The following is a 19,442-nucleotide window of genomic DNA, read 5'->3' on the forward strand; positions in this document are numbered from 1 at the left end:
GGGAGAACCATGCTTAAGGAGGGGCAGCCATGTGCCATGATCGTTGGGATTGAGGAGAAAGGGAAGAGAGCAGAGAGAGAGACAGGACAAAAGACAATGGGAGACAGAGCTTTTAATAAATACTGCTGATTAAATACAATAGCGGTGTGTAAACGGAGAGTGGAAAGAGATGGGTAAAGAAAATGCTTGGTGCATCATGGTAAGCTCCTGAGCAGCCTAGGCCTATTGCAGTGTAATTAAGGAAGGGTTTATGGTCACCTGATCCAGTCCTAACTATAACCTTTATCAAAAAGGAAAGCTTAATGCCTAATTTTAAAGTGGGTTACACGACATATTTATTAGATATTTCAGATTTTACATAAAGATCTTTTTTAGAACCATGAGCAATAACCTTTATGTCTTAAAGATCAACCCGTAAAGATATACCTGTGTTCATCTGGGTTCGTGGGCAGATAAAGCTGTGTGTCATCTGCATAGCAATGAAATGTCTTCTAAAAATACTTCCTAAGGGAAGCATGTATAAAGTGAAGACCAAAAAAAGTACTGGTCCCAGCACAGAACTCAGAGCTAAATTTTGTGTGGGAGGAAGATTCTCCATTTACATGAACAAATTTGAATCTATCAGACATGTGATTCAAATCACTGCATGGTAATTCTAATCTCTGTAGTTAAATACCGTGGACAACAGTAGCTGCACTAAGGTCTAACAGGACAAACAGTGATGAGTCTACAGCCAGAGACTATAAGAAAACTATTTGTAACGTTCGCACCTTCTGCACTGCGATGTAGTCTAAATCCTGACTGAAACTGTTCAAATAAACCGCTGCTATGCAAATGATCAGTTAACTGTTTGATAATTACTCTTAGAAATCAGTCTATAATTAGCTAAGACAGCTGGATCAAATAACAGCTTTTTACTAAGTAATGTTTTAAAATCTGTCACCTTAAAAACTTGTGGAAATAAAAGAAGAATGACTATTTTAAGCTCCTGCCTCAGGCATTCCTATGTTTATCCAGTCTAAGCTGGTATAGGTTCAACCCTGCTCTTATTTTTTAGTGAAATACTCTGGATCACCCTCTGACGTATTCTGATGTCAGTGACATCAGCCGTAGCTGTTGCCACATAGGAGTGGGCTCCCTCTGCTAAGTTGATGTGACCTACTGGAACAGATAATTCAGTAAACTGCAACAGCAGCTGAGCCAACACCTGTGCCCAAGTATCTAGGGACAGAAGAAAAACAGTCAGTAAGCACAGCACACACGGCTATATCCAAACTGTACCATGTCTAACCTGAGCACCAACATTCTATATTGTAAGTGTAAAGACAATGAATGATAGTAAGATTTGTGTTCTCAGGAGTCCAAACTGCATCCATGAACATTTGTGCAAGCTTTGAAACAGTATATCCTAGCTACATATATTCTAAACTGTGGATAGTAAATAACATGTGTACTAATAAAGTGTGTATGTGGTCACAGAGAACTGACTTGACATAAAAATCTTAATATATAGCTTAGTATAAAAAGAAAATGCTTTGTGACTTAACCAGTGCTCGTGTGACTGGACCAACAAGTTCTCTTAAACAGCATTAAGGTGTTTACTTTTTACTTTACCAGCTACTGCCTTTGGTTGGATACAATGGTTAAATGCAGGAAATTTACTTAAACTGGTTAGTACTAATTACTGCATTTACTTATTATAAACTGCTAAATAATATTTGGCTAATACAGTCTGTTTCAGACTTTAAAAAATAATTTGAGAAAACCTGGCAAAGAGGTAATAATGTGACTGGAGCTAGCACAGAGTTTAGTACACTTCTATAATACAGTTATAGTTATGCACCTCCTCTTATATTTGGAAGTTTCATCAATGCACTATCATCAAAGCCATAACATATTTACCATAACATATACTTGTACATATACACATGAATTGAACACATTTTAGAGCAACGTCTTTTTAGCTTGATAGGTTATTTATGACAACAGTTATACAGAGGTGTGTCCTTCAGGTCCAGGCTACTTTGCATACCTGCCCCTGTGGGAGGAGAATTCCTCTTCCTCTTTATCCAGCAGCCAATAAGATACCACTTCTAGGATGGACAAATGCGATTTCAAGGTCTAGAAGGGAGCCTAACCTCACCCTAACACCTCTAATGCTGTCATCTTCAGGTAAGTCAGACTCTCACTCTCTGTTTTGCTAGAAAAACTCCAACACCATTTACACGCAGGCTGAAAGTCTTAACTCGACTTACTTATTCGCTACTTGGTGACACACACTCAGCAAATACTCTCATACCTGGGTTGCTATCACAAGCAATATTTAGTCAGTACAAAAGAGCCAGAGTCACATGACACCACTTCTGCCTTTATCTGGAATGTTTATCTGGCCAATCAGAGGTGAGCATCTTTCCCGTGTCGATAACAGAAGTGCAGTAGAAACGTGATGTCCAGTCATTTTTCACTTCACATGAGATGTTTTCTTCGAGCACGATGCTGTTACAGCAAAGACTGATCTGTTTCTCTTCTCTGCTGTTTGTTGAAGAGGAAATTATAAAACCATAAACATGTGTTTAGTGTCAACATAGGGGCTGTATGTTTCATTTGAACGATGCAGCAATTTTCTCTCTTATCTCCTTAGTCTGTACCTCCCTCCTTGTTTATCATATGGACATTGTTTTAACCTTTTCCCCTTGACAGATTAAAACATAGGAATTGCATGTATGTTTATAAGTCGTTATTCATTACTGTTGCCATAAAAAATGAAAATGGAGGTAATTAGTAGGGTTTTGTGCAAGATGTTCCTGCCACAAATGCATACTTGGGCTGTTCATTGATTTGTCTGGCGCTTGTGAGAGCAGCAGTTAAACAGTAAAATCAAATGAAGTATGTAAATTCAGAGCCGTGTTTGCCTTTCGCCTCTATACTCGCCTCTATACTCGTGTAACCTCTGATTTCATTTTCAGGTTTCTTCTCGGTTCACATAATGTCAGGCATCAAAGCAACTAAATGCAAGGCTCTGTTACGAGTTCTGATTCCATGGGTTTTATTGACCAACGTCATGGTGGTGCTGTACTGCTTAAGAAACCCAAACCAAGTGAAACTCAGGTAAATATTTCAAAGGAAATCATTATTTTGTTCACAAAAGATAAGAGATATGATAAGATAAACTCGGTAAACTGACTTATTGGATATATTTACAGCGACTCCCAAGAAGACACGTGTCCCCTCGGTGTGGCAAAATTACAAAACAAAAGTTTGATCAAGCAGACTCACTCAGAAGAGTGCTCACCCAAAGTGAATGTCATGTTTATGAAGACGCATAAAACAGCTAGCAGCACCATCCTCAATATCCTCTTCAGGTTTGGAGAAAAGCACAAGCTCAGGTTTGCATTTCCTGATGGGCGCAATGACTTCTTCTACCCATCGCCGTTCCTGTGCTCCCAGGTGAAGGACTACAAACCTGGAGAATGTTTCAACATCGTTTGCAACCACATGCGCTTTGATCATCAAGAAGTGTCCAAGCTCCTGCCTCCAGACAGTGTGTACGTCACCATCTTGCGTGACCCGGTGGATCTTTTTGAATCTTCCTTCCATTACTACCACAAAGCAGTTCCCCTTACGTGGAGGATCAGAGGTGAAAACAAGCTGGCAGAGTTTCTGAACAACCCTTGGGCCTTTTACAGTCCAGAGGCTTTCAACTCATTCTATCTAAAAAATCTGCTCTTTTTTGACTTTGGTTTGGATAACAACCTCAAGGCTGATGATCCTCGCGTCATGACAGAAATTAAGAACTTATCAAGACGTTTTCATCTGGTCCTCATTGCAGAATATTTCGAGGAGTCTCTTATTCTGCTGAAGGATTTGCTCTGTTGGACAATAGAGGACATCCTGTACTTTAAGCTTAATGCTCGCAAGAGCTCATCCGTGTCTCATTTGGATGCTGAGATGAGAGCCAAAGCTCTACAGTGGAATGGGGCAGACTGGAAACTCTATCAGTATTTTAATGGTACCTTCTGGGCCAGAGTCGAGGCATATGGGAGAGAAAGAATGAAGCAGGAAGTAGAGGAGCTGAGGCGAAGAAATGCTGAGATGAAGGACATCTGTATTGAAGGCGGAGGTGCGGTTGAAGCGCAGAAGATTCAGAACAGGCGTTTCCTGCCCTGGCAGCCGGTTGGAGAGAGTTCCATCCTGGGTTACAACATTAAGAAAGATGTTGATCCGAGATTCAGGACAGTCTGTGAAAAAATGCTCACACCTGAAATACAATACTTATCCGAGCTGGGTGTAAGCCTGTGGCTCACAAGACTGTGGGGTTGGTTAAAAGATGCTATCTACTGACAGCTGAGCCATAGCCTACTGGTTTTAACAAGCGAATTGAGTAAAAATACTAATGTAGTGAATGTTCGTGTGTTATGCTCATCTCCTAACAAATGTTTTCACCTTATTTATTTTTAAACATTTTCAGGTTTTAATAATAAATTCTTACTGGCAGTTCATTGTCACGTGAAAATATGCCTATTTGAACTGTAAACACAGTAATGTCACATCTTGTGCACGTGTTATGGAATATATTCAGAGAAAGGCCAAAACATTGGTTATGTGTATCTCAAATAATACTCAACAAATACTGTGCTAGTGTGTTAGTGGCAATGTGTTTATGTTTTCTTTTTAACATTAGGTTTAGGCTTAAACAGGCTGGCTACTTACAAAACCAGCATTCCTGTTATAATGTGTTTATATGTTTGTTTTCTAATACATTTGTTTCAAGCTATGTAACAGCTCACCTACCCCTGGTATTGGTGTTTTGTTAAGCACATGGTAATCGAGCCATTAGTGAGTCATGAGCGATACCTGGATTCTTGCAGGTGGAAGTATGAGGCAGTGATAGTGTGCCCTCCACTGGCCTGGGACTCAAATGCAGCTGTGTGGAATGTATTTGAATGGCTGAGGCCTTTCTCCAACCCTCTCAATAGTTTACACCAGTTGTCTTCATCAATAACATGGTTGGACACGCGCACCTATCTATTAATCTTCAGTTCAGGCAGATGAAGTCATTGGTGACTCAGCTGATTAATGTGTTTAAATAAAGAGCTGTTGTATTTTGCCAAAATTTGCCTCTTTGGCATTTCAAGACTGAGAAGGTTTTAGTTAGTGACTTTTAATTTCTTCACTTGGTAGCTGCTGGCAGATGCACTGACACTTGGAGAGTACACAAACTCCAGTGATACATGGACCTCCTTGCACTGGATAAATTTAAGAGCATAATCACTTTTTATGTCCATGGAGAAGTTCTGCACAGGTTTGGCTCCCTGAGAATGATAGTGATATGGAGAGCATGTTGTCAGAATCTGGAGCTTAGATGCACCTCCCCTGCATTGTGAAAATATGAATCACGTTTTTGCTTAAGGATGATTTCTTATACATGTGCTTGCAGCAGAGCTAAGACAGTGTTTTTGCAACTGTTTTTGTATTTTGTTTTAGTTTAGTTTCCATTTGTTGTGATAGTGGGTGCTTGTTTAGTTATTGAGTTTGATAAGATTAAGTGTTACTTCTAATTATTACAACTGATAAGTTTAAGTTTTACAGTACAAATAACACTAACATCCCATCACTTACTGTCACTTGTTGACTTGGCAAGGTTGTTTGAACTGCCGAGGTTTGAAACAAAAATACATGTTTATGTTATTTAGTTAGCACAAAATCTTGTGTGTGTATAAATTTTCCAGAACTAAAACATTTTTTACACCTGCTTTTAGTTTGTAGTCAGGCAAACTGTAAAAAGCAACAGCAGAAAGCTTGTGACAGGTGTGTTTGAGTATCAGTCATTACCTACTGTGTATCAGCCAATGAATGTAACTGATACAATCTAGCAGCCTGAAAATCATTTACCTTTTGGTGATGTGAATGTTATTTTTGTTACATGAACTTGACCCAGTTTTACTGTAATGCAGTGAGTGTGGCCATAGTGGTCAATTGGTCCAAATATTTTTGTGGTTATTTGGCAGTTTGCCTCATTTAACTGGGTGCCTTTTCTGCTTGTGTGTTTCCCTCTGCAATTTCCTTCCCTGCTTAACAATATAATAAAGTAGAAGTGCTTCAAATTGCTGAAAGACAGAATCCTGCTCTTGTATAACTTCCACAAGAAAATTATGGAATTAATAGTTTTTCTTTCGGTGATCAGTCTTTTAATGCAGGTTTAACAGAGTGCATGAATAGGGGTTCATTCACATTCACCCATAAAAGCACAAGATCCAAGACCAGGAAGACACACACATTGACCTTTTGAGGGGCCTAGTGCTGGTCCTAAGCCTGGAACAGTGGGAGGGTTGGAACAGGAAGGGTTTCCAGTATAAAATCTATGCCACCCTCCATTAAGATATTAAGACTTGTACATTCATTGAAGGGGATATTACAAAATTGTTAAGCATTGACAAATGACTTCAGAACTCTTAGCTGAAAACCCCATAGCAACTCAACTTCTGCAAATATATACTAGACAACGTCTTTTCCCCATTAAACAGACACCTTGTGTGTGCTTCTGTGTGGATTTTCTTCAAGACCTTCAGTTTTTCTTGTCATCAAATAATGTCAGATTAATGCTGCCTCTGTAACCCCACACAAGAGAGACTGCCTCAACAATACACTTTGCTGGTTAAATACAGGTTGAAAAAAAAATGTTTTCTTCAAGAACTGATGCCAACAAAAGTAGAAATCACTTGCTTAAAAGTTTGCAAACATGCAGTTGACACGAGTTCTCTCCTAGATACTAGAAATAACTACATGGTGAAAGGACATAGAAACTTTTTAAAGATATTCAACGTGATAAACCAAGACGCTTAAGTATGTTAGACAAATACATGTTTAATTTAACAATTTACAATCAGTGAGGAAAACAAAGGCGTTACAATTAACATCAAGGAAGGAGACGAAGCGACAGGAACCACTGCTCCATCTTCACGGGGTCTGGACCGTCTGTCGGCTCTCGTAGGTCCCTTGGCAGCCGCCGATAGCCTGGGCATGACTTTGAGCACATTGTCCATGTTGAATTGATTCAGGTGTGGAGCCCATGAAGAATGGATAATGGAAATGTGACAACATATGCCATCGAGCCTTATAGAACCCCAGCCAGTGTCCCATTATTCTTCTTTGTTTTCATAGTTGTGCTTAATATGTTTCCACAGTTTCTGCAATAAAACACATGCAATGTAACGTTAGAGTTTTCAGACAACTGATGGGCATTGCTAAACGAAGAAGTTGTCAAAAGACCAGAACGCTCGACTTAGCGGGCAAGTTAGCTCGGCTAACGCTAGCGCCGCTTCGCCCTCTGCGTACAAGGTCAGGTGCTTTAAAAGCTCAAAACACGCACTCACCCCGCGATTCATTTGCTCAAAGATCGCATCTCCACCTTGGTCAAATACTCGTTCAAAGAGGACAGCTCCAACCATGATGGTTACAGCGAACGTAGATGTCCTCCTGAAGAGAAGATTGTAGACAGACTTAGCCAACGCCATGTCGACGGTTCAGTACTCACTGCGCAGGAACGGATGTGCTAGCGCGAAACGTCCGCTTTAGCTTGGTGGCCGGATGCTAATAAACAGATACCCGGTACCTTTTGTTAGGACAACGCCTTTGCCACCTAGATTGTAGCCAGCATGCTATAATCTCGTCGGGGATAAATATTTGAGGTATGGTTTGCTGTGCGGTTTTGGGCTTGAGAGTGTGATTAGTATGCACGTGTTTCGTCTCAGTGCTTCTTCAATTATGCTTCGTAGTTTCAGACTTAAAAAACAAACAAAAACAAAACAGATAGCAACTAAATAAATGGTCGCGGGCGTTTGTGTCAGTAGATGTGCTGTTGGTCCCAGTTTGTCGTGTAAGGACTTTTATTCCCAAGCATTTTTAACCCTGGCTTGCACACGTGAACGTATATGAACATTTTGCTGTAAACGTCTTCTTATTCTTCCGGCTGCTCTCTTTAGTGGTGGGCCACCGCTCCTTCAAGACACCCATGAATCTTTTCTTTGGTTTCCTCTTTTCCTTATGCCTGCGAGCTACATATTCAACATCTTTTGTCCATAATATCCACTATCCCCCATTTGCAATTATCCAAAACATCTCAGCCTTGCCTCTCTAACTTTGTCTCCAAACTGAGCTGTCCCGCTGATGTACTCATTTCTAATCCTGTCTATTCTGGTCACTCCCAGTCAAGATTTTCAGCATCTCCAGCTCCACCTCCTGTTTTTCTTTCTTTTTACCATCTCCAAACCATAGATCTCACTGCAATCTTGTAAACCTTCTCTTTCACTCTTTCACCCTGAAACTCATCTCCGTTCACTCCAACCTGCCTGCACTCTCTTCTTCACCTCTCTTGTGCACTGTCTGTTGCTTTGGATGATTGACCCTGGGTCATCTGCCTCCACTACCTCTACTATTTGCATCTTCACTGTTACGCCTGTCTCCCTTTTCACTCACACACCTCTCCAGGGTTTCTTACATTATGTACTTGCTCATATTTTTGTTATAATCTAATAGATGTGGGCACAGTGGTCAGTTGTTCCTTACTGATGTAGGTTTTCTTAGTTAAAGTCACCCTAACCATGGTATAGAAACTATTCACATATTCTTTTACTCTATATTTTCAGAACAGTTTTGATTTTGTTTACTATTTACTGTCTTTCAGGTGTTTAAAGGTGATATTGCAATACTCCGAACACAACTTTGACCATGGGGAAGAGGTACTACTGTGACTACTGCGACCGGTCCTTTCAGGACAACATGCATAACAGAAAAAAGCATCTGAATGGTGTTCAGCATCACCGAGCAAAAAAAGCTTGGTTTGACAATTTTAGAGGTGAGAGTAGCAGTTATTTCTGAGACCAGGGTTTTCATATCCATGAAAATCTGTAGTTGAAAAATGATGCATTGCTTTTTCATAATATGTGATTAACTGTGTATGATAACCAGCATTTTCTCTTCACAGACTCTGCAGCTATTCTGAATGATGAGCAAGAAAAGAAGCCCTGCAGGAAGTTTCTCCAAAAAGGTATCAGAATGACCTGTAATTCTCTACTGACAAATACAAGCAATAGCAAAGTTGCTTTATTTAGTGCTACTTATACTAACTCTAGATTACAACACCATGGCCAGCAGTAACGGTGTGAGGAATGTTGGAGCCACTTTGACCAGTGTTTATCTTTTCTCTAGCATATTCTAGGATGTCCTTCTTTCTTCTGAAATACTGAAATAAATTGTTACTTCTAGGCAGGACTATTTGAATTCCTTATTATTCGAAAGGATCCCTGAAAAGTCTTCCAAAAAGTTTCAGTGAGCGTACTAACAGTGCTGTCATCTTCCTCCCACCCTCGACCTGTTGCAGGAGATAGCTTCCCTTCCAATATCTTGGGTGTGACTGTGAAAAAATGGAAGCCAAGATCGTGTTTAAACCTGATAACAAGGCTGTCGGGGGTTTCTCCCAATTATTATATTATTTTTACTCTACAAAGTAAAGCACTTTGATCATATTTTTGTGAATTGATTTAGTATCAGTAAAAATGAATTTAAATTTGGAATTTCTTTCTCTCTGTTTTTTAGGAATTTGTGATTTTGGCTCCAACTGCAGGTTTTCTCATATGACAGAAGAAGAGCTATTTAACTTACAAAGACAGGTGGAAGGTAAGCTGTGAACAGAAGATGGTGCTGTTTACCTTGTGATACGCTTTACAGGACCCTGAAGCAAAGCAAGCATCATATACAGATCATTTCAAATGGAAAGATATTTTTCTAATCAAAGTAAAAACATTTACTTGAACTTTTAGCTTTGTATTACAATTGTTAAATATATAATACTGGAGAATACTGTGTTCTCTTTTCAACCTCACTCCCTATAGCAGTGGAAAGCATCTTCTTGTGTGCCCACTAATACCCCGTCTAAGACACATAAATCACTTCAAGAAAACGGTGTCTGTCCCCTGGCTCTATACCAGCGTCCTTGTTTTCTTCCACGTGAAGATCATTAGAGCTCCTTAGCGGTCCTCAAACGCTTAACTGTTTACAGATGCAGCCATCAGGGTAGCCACCAAACTTGGGTTTTTGTAGTTTCAGGATTAATTGTCATTTTGTTGCAATTATGTTTTCATTACAAAAATAAAAGCTTGTGTTTGTGCAGCTATTTGTTAGCTGTAAAGCTGAGCTTTGGTGGTTATGGCTACGACTTGAACCCATTAGTGAAATGCTGGTGGTGACAAGGTTTGGGATGTGGCGTCCTGGTTTTGCCTAGCTGCTTGTAGCTACACCATGTCAGGGAAAGACCCATCATATGTGTCAGAGATTTACAGTTAACAAACAGTCAGGTGAATAAACAACAATGAGACACTTGTGTAGGTTAACGTGCTGCACGGGTGAAAAGCTCAGAGCAAATCACACCGAACTGCAGTATTCGTTTATTTTTATAGGTTACATCGTCAATATGCAAATATAATCACATTTCCTGTTACGCAGGTCCTGATGCTGTCTGTGTGTCTGTGTCACAAAGTATGTGTGTTGCAAGTCAATTTCTAAGAATAATATACTGCGAGTCAACTTCTGCAGATGTGTATTTCTGTACTGATCTCTTGTCAGTGTCACAGGGTCAGCTTCCTGTTTCAACAGAAAGCTGTGTCTGGTGAAATATGTATAACATAACATTTGAAGCATAATCAAATAAAACAATAAAAATTCCTTAACAATATGTATGCATGTTAAACATGCTTCTCCCGAGCACTGCAGCGCAATGCTAGGCAGAATCCTGGAGTGGCATTTGCGAGGGTCAGTGGCCTCAAAAGCCGGTCCCTAATAATCCGACACTGTGGTGAAGTCCAGTGACAAACCCAGCTTAGCTGGCACTTGCTGGGAGGCATATTCAAGAAGCAAGAGACTGAATTTCCTACGTTCTTCAACCAGCTCCTCAATTCTGAAGAGGAACTTGAAGAAGATAAGGACGATGTTACATCGATCTCCACAGAGATGATAATGAGGAGGATGCTGTTCTCCCTCCTGCCCAGACATGGTGGAATTTGAGCTTCACTATCGGGGAAACTCAGCTCTCTCTGTTATATTCTGGTCTCATTCACGACAGACTCCAGAATATCTATTTCCTACCCAACGGGGTAGTAAGTTTTATTAACAAGTCATGCGACTCAGATTGGTCCTCTGCCGTGTACAATAGCAACATACAGCCTCACCATCCTTACTTGTGTGACACTCTAAAACGTCCGTGCAGCAACACAATCTATTGTGGAACAAAACATCTTGCAAACAATAATTCACATTATTACATCCCTTCTCTTTTTTTTTTTTCTTTTTTTTTTTTTTTGGAAAAAACAGAAGTCCTTTTGTTTTGATTTGTCCTTCTTCTCACTGAGGGTGAAAACAATATGAAACACTCAAAGAATACAAAAGCATTCCACTTATTCAAACATGTACATTTCTGTAAGCTGTAGTGAACATCAATATCCACAGAATACACAACTCTTCCCCTCAAACAATAAACAATAAATCCTCATTATGCAACATAGTCTTTGTACCTAAGTGGTGGAACCACTTTGCGGCCTGACCTTGTCCTGACACCCCCTGTTACCTCGTCAGTCTTGATCTGCCGCTCACGAGTGTCTGAGGGAGCTGTCACTGACCTGGTCAGTGCCCCGGTGTCCGTTATGGCATTTTCCTGATCCACCACGCCTGCATGTCTCAGGTGCCTCCGATTCCTCCTCAGGACACTTCCAGAGTCCAACTGAACCTCATAGGACCTCGGGTCGACAGTCCCAATTACCACTCCCCTGCTCCAAGTGGAATGGCGGTCAAAAGGCTGAACTCTGACACTGTCCCCTAGCTTCAAAGAGTCCATGTCTCGTGCTGATCGGTCATAGCACAGTTTTTGGCGCTTCTGTTTCCTCTCCAACTCCCGCCGGGCTGGAATGACTTTTGGCCTTAGCAGGCTCGTCCTGGTTGGCAAAAGCGTCTGTGTCCTCCTGCTGAGCAGCCTCTGAGCTGGGCTGGTCTCCAGGCCTTGTGATGGTGTATTGCGATGGTCCAGAATCGCAAGATACGGGTCTTGCCCTGCCAGTTTTGCCTTTAGCAGCAGCCTCTTTGCTGTCTTTACTGCTGATTCTGCCTTCCCGTTACTCTGAGGGTAACCTGGCGAAGATGTTTTATGCTGGAAACCCCACAGTCGACTAAATCTCAGAAACTCACCGGACGTATACTGTGGTCCATTATCTGAAACAACAATGTCCGGGATGCCTTGTCTGGCAAAGTGAGCCTTCAGCTTTCTAATCACTGTGGTGGACTTAGTGTCCGGGAGATAGTCAATTTCCCAGAAGTTTGAATAGTAGTCCACTGTGATAAGGTAGTCCTTGTTGTCAAACATAAACAGGTCCGAGCCCACCTTAGCCCATGGTCTAGTCGGGATCTCATGTGGGACCAAGGTCTCTTTCTGCTGTCTGTAGTCAACTGACCTGCAGATGTCACACTTAGTCACATAAGTCTTAATTTGTTCGTTCATGCCTGGCCAATATACACACTCTCTGGCTCTCCTTAGACAACCTTCTACACCTAGGTGTGTCGAGTGTAGTCTAGTTATGATCTCCTGTCTCATGGTAGTCGGGACAACAACACGTTCACCTCTAAACACAAGTCCATCCTGACTACTCAGTTCATCCTGGAATGAGAAGTATGGTCTGATGTCACCGTCAGTGTCTCTTTTGTCTGTCGGCCAACCTCTGTGAATTGTATCTATGAGGATCTGTAGTGCTTTGTCGTCTTGTGTAGCAGTCCTTATGCTGTTTAGTCTGTCAGGTGAGATGGGTGCATGAGTGACCATGTTAATGCTCTCTATTTCCTCCTCTATGGAGCCCTGTGGTGAGCACTCTGGAAGATATGCCCTGCTCAACGTGTCTGCTAATAACATGTCTTTGCCTGGCACATACACCACATCTATGTCATATTTCTGAATGCGCATAAGCATCCTTTGCAACCGTTTGGGTGCGCTCAACAGTGGTTTTCTTACAATGGTCTCTAAGGGTTTGTGATCACTGTGTACCACCACTTTACGACCATATGTGTACTGATGGAACTTCTCCATGCTGAAAACTACAGCCAAAAGCTCCTTTTCGATCTGGGCATAACCTTGCTCTGTACGTGTAAGTGCTCTACTCGCAAAAGCCACAGGCTTACCCGTCTGCATGAGTGCTGCACCTAACCCTTTGTCAGAAGCGTCACATTGTACTGTCAGCTCTTCCTCTGGGCAGTAGTATTTCAGGACTGGAGCCTCTGCTATAGTCTCTTTCAGTCTCTGGAATGCGTCTTCATGTCGAGCCGTCCAGTTCCACTCACTGTCTTTGTGTGTCAGTTGTCTCAGTAAGTCGCAATGGTCAGACAGATGTGGGCAAAACTTTGCTAAGTAGTTCACCATACCTAACAGTCTCTGTACTGCCTTCACGTCTGTAGGTCTGGGCATTTTTTCTATGGCCCTAACCTTCTCTGGGTCTATTTTCAGACCGTTGCATGTCAGCTGATGTCCAATGTACGTGGTCTCCTTCTGTTTAAGTTTGAACTTGTCTGCGTTCAACTTAATGTTTTTCTGCCTGCAACGAGTCAAAAACTGTCTCAGCTTCTCGTCATGGTCACGTACTGCTCCAGCATCTGTGTCCCCCTGACCCGTGATCAGCACATCATCTGCAATGATGTAGATCCCTGCCAGTCCATCCAAAGCTTGTGTGAGCTTCCTCTGGAACACTTCCGGAGCTGGGCTTATCCCCATTGGCATCCTCAGCCATCTGTAGCGTCCAAATGGAGTTGAAAATGTTGTCAGGTAGCTCGACTCCTCCTCCAGTTTCACGTGCCAGAATCCACTCTTCACATCGCAGACAGAGAACACTTTAGCCTTTGACAAATCTGGCAAAATGTCCTCAATGGTGGGCAATGGGAAGTGGCTCCGTTGTAGGGCTTTGTTTAAGGGTTTTGGATCTATGCACACTCTTAAGTCCCCACTCTGCTTTTGGACCACAACCATCCCACTGATCCAGTCTGTGCTGCATTCTACTGGTGTAATGATCCCTCTGCGCTGAAGATCTTGCAGCTCCTTTTTTAACGGCTTTATCATTGCAATAGGGACACGCCGTTTTGGTAACTGCACTGGTTTCACAGTTTCATCCACCTCGAGCCTTAACTCTCCCTCCAAACAGCCATCTCCCGTGAAGACATCGGCATACTCTGTTTTAATCTGATCCATGTTCCACTCATTGGCTGTTGGGTGCTCTGAAGTAACGATGCTGTCCAGTTTCAAGATGTTTTCATAGTGTACTTTTATGAGTTTCATCGCTTCGCTGGCTCTCTTGCCCAGCAGTGGTACTTTACAGTCTTTGTCAACCACTTGAAACTCCAACCGATACAGTTTCTGATTTCTCGGGTTACGTAGCTTAACTTTGCATTTTCCCAACGGCTTTATCTTACTTTTGTTGTACATCATCAACACTGTCTGTGTGTCCTCCAACTGTGTGTTCGGGCTTAGCATGTGGATTGGCATTACATTACAACTGGCACCACAGTCAATCTGAAAATTTACAATCTCTTTGCCCATCAGCATGCCTGCAAAGAGTTGAGTGCCTCTCTCTTTGTCAGTGTTCTTTGTAGTTGAAGCATGTGTGTCTGCCTCTGTAACACAGAGAACGTCCTCATACTCATCACTCTCACATGCTGTCACGTTGTGTACATTCGTCCTTCTCTTCTGCTCTGAACGTGCCATGCATTTAACTGCAAAGTGGTTTTCTCTGCCACACGTTTTACATTTCTTCCTGTATGCTGGACATTTTTCTTTCTTTTTTTCATGTGTTCTGCCACAAAACTTACAGTCCACTGCGTCGCCGATCCGTTTCTGGCGCGCAGCTCCACGCACAGCATGCACCTCCTCCACTGCAGCTCCCGAAATGGTTTTGCTGTTTTCCCGCGACAGCTCCGCGGCTCTGCAGTGCTGTATGCATGCATCCAGTGTCATGTTTTTCTCACGCAGCAGTCTCTCCCTCAAACTCGGGTTGTGAAGTCCACATACAATCCTGTCACGAATCAGTGAGTCCCTTATTACTCCAAAATTGCACGTTTTTGTCAGCAGCTTTAACTCCGTCACATAGCTGTCGATTGTCTCACTGGCGCCTTGGTTTCTCGTGAAGAACCGATAACGCTCCACAGTTTCATTAACTACAGGATTGCAATGATTGTCAAACTTCTCAATAATGTCCTTAACTGTCCACCGATCTCTCGCTGTGTCGCCCATTAGCGTGTCTAGCAGCTCCCTGCCGCTCTCACCAACGAGATAACTGAACAAGCTTACTTTTTTCTGTTCGCCGTCTGAGTCCATGGTCAGCTCCACATAGAGCATAAACTCGTCCCTCCAGGTCTTCCATGTCCGTGATAGGTTACTGGAGTCCAATACCAGCGTCGGCGGCGATTTAAGGCCCTCCATGCCTCGCGGCGGTGCTAACTCGATTAGCCGCTAGTCGCTCACCGCTCCGACAGGCGTCTCTCGGGGGTTCACTCCGGCCGTGCAGCTTGCTCCGCTGTCCGCTCCGCTGCCACCATGTTATATTCTGGTCTCATTCACGACAGACTCCAGAATATCTATTTCCTACCCAACGGGGTAGTAAGTTTTATTAACAAGTCATGCGACTCAGATTGGTCCTCTGCCATGTACAATAGCAACATACAGCCTCACCATCCTTACTTGTGTGACACTCTAAAACGTCCGTGCAGCAACACAATCTATTGTGGAACAAAACATCTTGCAAACAATAATTCACATTATTACACTCTCCATCTCCCTCCTAGATTGATCTTTGTAAAAGTTGAAAGCTTGTGGCAGCAAGATGGTGCATTAGATGTCCTGCAGCAAGAAGGTGGAGTAAAGGAATCTTTATGATGGAAAAATATTTGCGTGAGCTTCTTGTCAGCAGCTCATGCCTGCTGTTCCGGCATGTATGTAGTAGATGAGGCATTAGATGAAAGTAGATGGCACAGTCATTCATGTATCATCTCCACTAGGGCTGGGCGATATATCGAGTTTTTAAAAAATATCGATATATTTTTACACGAGATATAAGGTGTGAGGTGTGACAATATCCTTTATATCGATATAGTCTACGTTATAATTATACTTGTGGAGCCGCAAGTTTGCCTCTCTTTCGTCCACTTTTGTCTTTACGCAACGTTACTCGGCCTCGCCTCTCCTTCACTGAACACAACTCCTCCTCCTCCCCCATCGCTTCACCTGCAGGAAGCGACAAGATGTTAACGGAGATTTGCCGTGTCCGAGTTACTGCACATCGCCCCGTGCGTGGTGCTGGACGCCGTCAACGTGTTAGCTAGCTAACCACGCTAACGTACTAACCACGCTAACGCCATGCAGCCCAGAGGCGCTGCACAGCCTAAAATCCTTGCATTTTCTCAAAAGTTGACAGCGCGCCTTATGTATGAATTCTGTTTGTGCTTGATGGCCGCGAACCGATTTTATGTGGAACACGGCGCTCAGCAATCTGTCAAAAAATGTTTTAGTACGACGTTGGTAAGCTACGGAGCTGCACCGCTTGATGGATTGTCGGAGCATTACGGCTACCGAGGAGCCTTCGTGGAGTGATACGTACTGTGCTTCAACGTAATATTACCCTACTGTGTATAGGGACTATAAATGGCACCTGTTAAGAGACGTGGTTACGAAGAGGATTTCAAACTCAATGCTGTCAGTCACACAGTAGAAGTTGGGAACAGAGCAGCTGCGAAATCTGTCTTTGTTATTATGCTCAGCGTCTTTTAGTTTACATTTTGACTGCACAATTGTGAGCTTTTTGTTATGCACAAAAACAACATTGTTGTCTTTTATTTATGGAGCATTATTATTTAATAAATGCTCATAATTTATTTTTGAGTAAATCTTATGTACATCTATGCTCTATGTTAATAGAAATGCCTGTGTGACATCTGGGACACAGCTTGGACTAAGAACTCTCTTTTTGTTCTTACTTTAATCTAATCAAATCAAATCAAATCACTTTTATTGTCACATCACATGTGCAGGTACATTGGTACAGCACATGTGAGTGAAATTCTTGTGTGCGAGCTTCACAAGCAACAGAGTTGTGCAAAATACAATAATGTAAACAAGCAAAATACAAGAATGGCTACATCTGAAACTAATAAATATATGTACAATATATAATAGTATATGCATTTCTGGATGTGTATACTAAATATTTTTCTACGTGTGTGTGTGTGTGTGTGTGTGTACACATATTTTACAAATTAAATAGAGTAAACAATAAATAAAATATATAAAATATACAGAGTGAGACATGTGAGACATTTATGGCTTTAAAAAAAAAATGAAATATCGAGATATATATCTTATATTGCCGTCCAGGTAAAAAATATCGAGATGAATTTTGGGTCATATCGCCGAGCCCTAATCTCCACCAAAACAAGCATTCCACACTCTTTCCATACGTTCACTTTATGATGACAATTGATATATTTGAGAAACTGTCCTATTGCTTGCTCTCTATTGTGATGGCACAGAAGTCCCAGATACTGAAGCTTCCTGAGTATCTGTGTGCTCATTTCACCTGAGGAATGGCTATCTCATCAGCTATCTCATTTTAATGGTATTTATGTGTGGGGCGTCTGTGCAGCTGTTAGTTGTGCAATGATACTTAGTGTGTGCTCTTAACCTTTGGAGTGGGTGTGAGTTATCCACCTGCCTGGGGTATGGTGTTATAGACTTTAGAGTATGCAATCTGAGAATGATCTGTAACATCCATTATGAGATACAGAGTACCGTAAGGTTCGAAAGAGAGTGTCCATTCACCAGAGTAACACCGGTTCTCTGAAAGCTGAGTGCGGTATCTCACTGCACTGCCGTATTTGCAAGGGCACGTGGAAGAAGTACCTTGAAAATGTCTGGTGGGGCTATCATAAAGGGTGTTGGGGAGCCCATGTTGGTTTGTCTTAGTTGGATGTGGTGGTGGAGGAGCTTCTATGATTGGCCATGCCAGAAAGCACTCGCCGTTGTGAGATGACTGACTGTTTTCAGAGAACCGGGGTTACTGAATTAAAACCACAAAGACCAGCAGTTAAACATTCTCTGGAAAAAAAAATAGTTCAAAGAAACTGCTAGTAAAGAAAGACAAGTACTACTTGTTGAGCACATTTCCTACAGATGAGTGTGTAAACTGCTATATGCTGAGTTGAATGAGCTATTTCCTTTTCTCAGATGAAAGACAACACAGAGAGGACTCTGAGGACAGAATTATGCCTGGACGAAGTATAGAAGAATGGCTCTCGAGAAGGGAAAAGAAGAGAGCTGCCCTCGGTAGTAAAGGGTATGTACCTTCATTTTTGTTTTAACACTCATTCTACATGGCTCGCATGACAAATTTTACTCCTGTTGATTATGAATTCACCTATTCTATTATTTATTTCTACAGAGATCTAAAAACCGAGGAAGACAGTGAGGAAAGTCAAGCAGAAAATGGCATACTTCAGCAGCTCCTCTCCATTCTTGACCTACCGCCCTCACTTCAACCCCCTCCTCCAGGCGGGTGGAAAATCAACATGAACACTGAGTGGGGTTGAGTGACATTCGCTTTGAGGGTTCAGATGACTGTTAAGCCAATACCTAACATTAATAAAAGGAGGAATAGTTCAGAAAACCAATATTATTTTAGTTTTTTAAGGATTTTCAACATGAAAGGAAGATTTCACTTGTTGTTTGTTGCTGTTTTTCGTTTGAATAATAAATTTACTTCTCTTAGATGAGTAAAGTATTTGCATATATTTCAAAACAAAATCTGAGATGAACAGTAACTGTACAACATTGGGGTAATTGATGCAGTTTTTGCACTGATAAGTCACAGAGTGGCCTTAAAGTGAGACTCCTCTGAGGAGTTACATTTGATATGATGTGGGCCCAAAGGGAATGAATGATTGCCGAGCAGATGGAAACCTTTTTTTTTTTTTTTTTTTTTTTGCATGGTTTTAATTCTGTGCTGCATCATGGGGATTCCTTGATCTCCATCCATCCATCCATTCGCGTCCGCTTATCCTTTTCAGGGTCGCAGGGGGCGCTGGAGCCTATCCCAGCTGTCATAGGGCAAGAGGCGGGGTACACCCTGGACAGGTCACCAGTCTGTCGCAGGGCCAACACACAGAGACAGACAACCATTCGCGCTCACATTCACTCGCACATTCACACCTATGATCTTGATCTCATGACTTCATTTTTATTACTAACCCAGCCACTAGAAAACACAATTTAATTTTCAAAATGATATGTGAAGTGAAACACTGGATTGAATCTTATAATGAAACTTTTATTAGTCAGAAAGTTGGTTAATTTATTTCTTAGTAAGCATTGTGCAAAT

At 41.9% G+C, this 19,442-nt stretch overlaps 2 protein-coding genes across 2 annotated transcripts; both read left to right on the top strand.

Annotated features, from left to right (window-relative positions):
• Positions 1–2,071: 2,071 nt before the first annotated feature.
• Positions 2,072–4,629, top strand: gal3st1b (galactose-3-O-sulfotransferase 1b). The gene is made up of 3 exons (XM_026173871.2): positions 2,072–2,172; positions 2,967–3,108; positions 3,204–4,629. The coding sequence occupies exons 1-3, from the start codon at positions 2,157–2,159 to the stop codon at positions 4,339–4,341; spliced, it is 1,296 nt and encodes a 431-aa protein (XP_026029656.2). The 5' UTR covers positions 2,072–2,156; the 3' UTR covers positions 4,342–4,629.
• Positions 4,630–7,539: 2,910 nt separating this feature from the next.
• Positions 7,540–18,832, top strand: zmat5 (zinc finger, matrin-type 5). Its single transcript, XM_026173881.2, has 6 exons — positions 7,540–7,688; positions 8,684–8,854; positions 8,984–9,046; positions 9,595–9,675; positions 18,293–18,401; positions 18,507–18,832. The coding sequence occupies exons 2-6, from the start codon at positions 8,728–8,730 to the stop codon at positions 18,652–18,654; spliced, it is 528 nt and encodes a 175-aa protein (XP_026029666.1). The 5' UTR covers positions 7,540–7,688; positions 8,684–8,727; the 3' UTR covers positions 18,655–18,832.
• Positions 18,833–19,442: the final 610 nt, after the last annotated feature.

This window comes from Astatotilapia calliptera, chromosome 7, assembly GCF_964374335.1.
Source record: "Astatotilapia calliptera chromosome 7, fAstCal68.1, whole genome shotgun sequence".
In the NCBI taxonomy this organism is placed as follows: domain Eukaryota; kingdom Metazoa; phylum Chordata; class Actinopteri; order Cichliformes; family Cichlidae; genus Astatotilapia; species Astatotilapia calliptera.

Coding starts and splice junctions, on each gene's coding strand:
- zmat5 (XM_026173881.2), top strand. CDS start 8,728: ATGGGGAAGAGGTACTACTGTGACTACTGCGACCGGTCCTTTCAGGAC. Junction 8,855..8,983: donor TTGGTTTGACAATTTTAGAG/GTGAGAGTAGCA, acceptor TTCTCTTCACAG/ACTCTGCAGCTATTCTGAAT. Junction 9,047..9,594: donor CAGGAAGTTTCTCCAAAAAG/GTATCAGAATGA, acceptor TCTGTTTTTTAG/GAATTTGTGATTTTGGCTCC.
- gal3st1b (XM_026173871.2), top strand. Junction 3,109..3,203: donor CCAAACCAAGTGAAACTCAG/GTAAATATTTCA, acceptor ATATATTTACAG/CGACTCCCAAGAAGACACGT.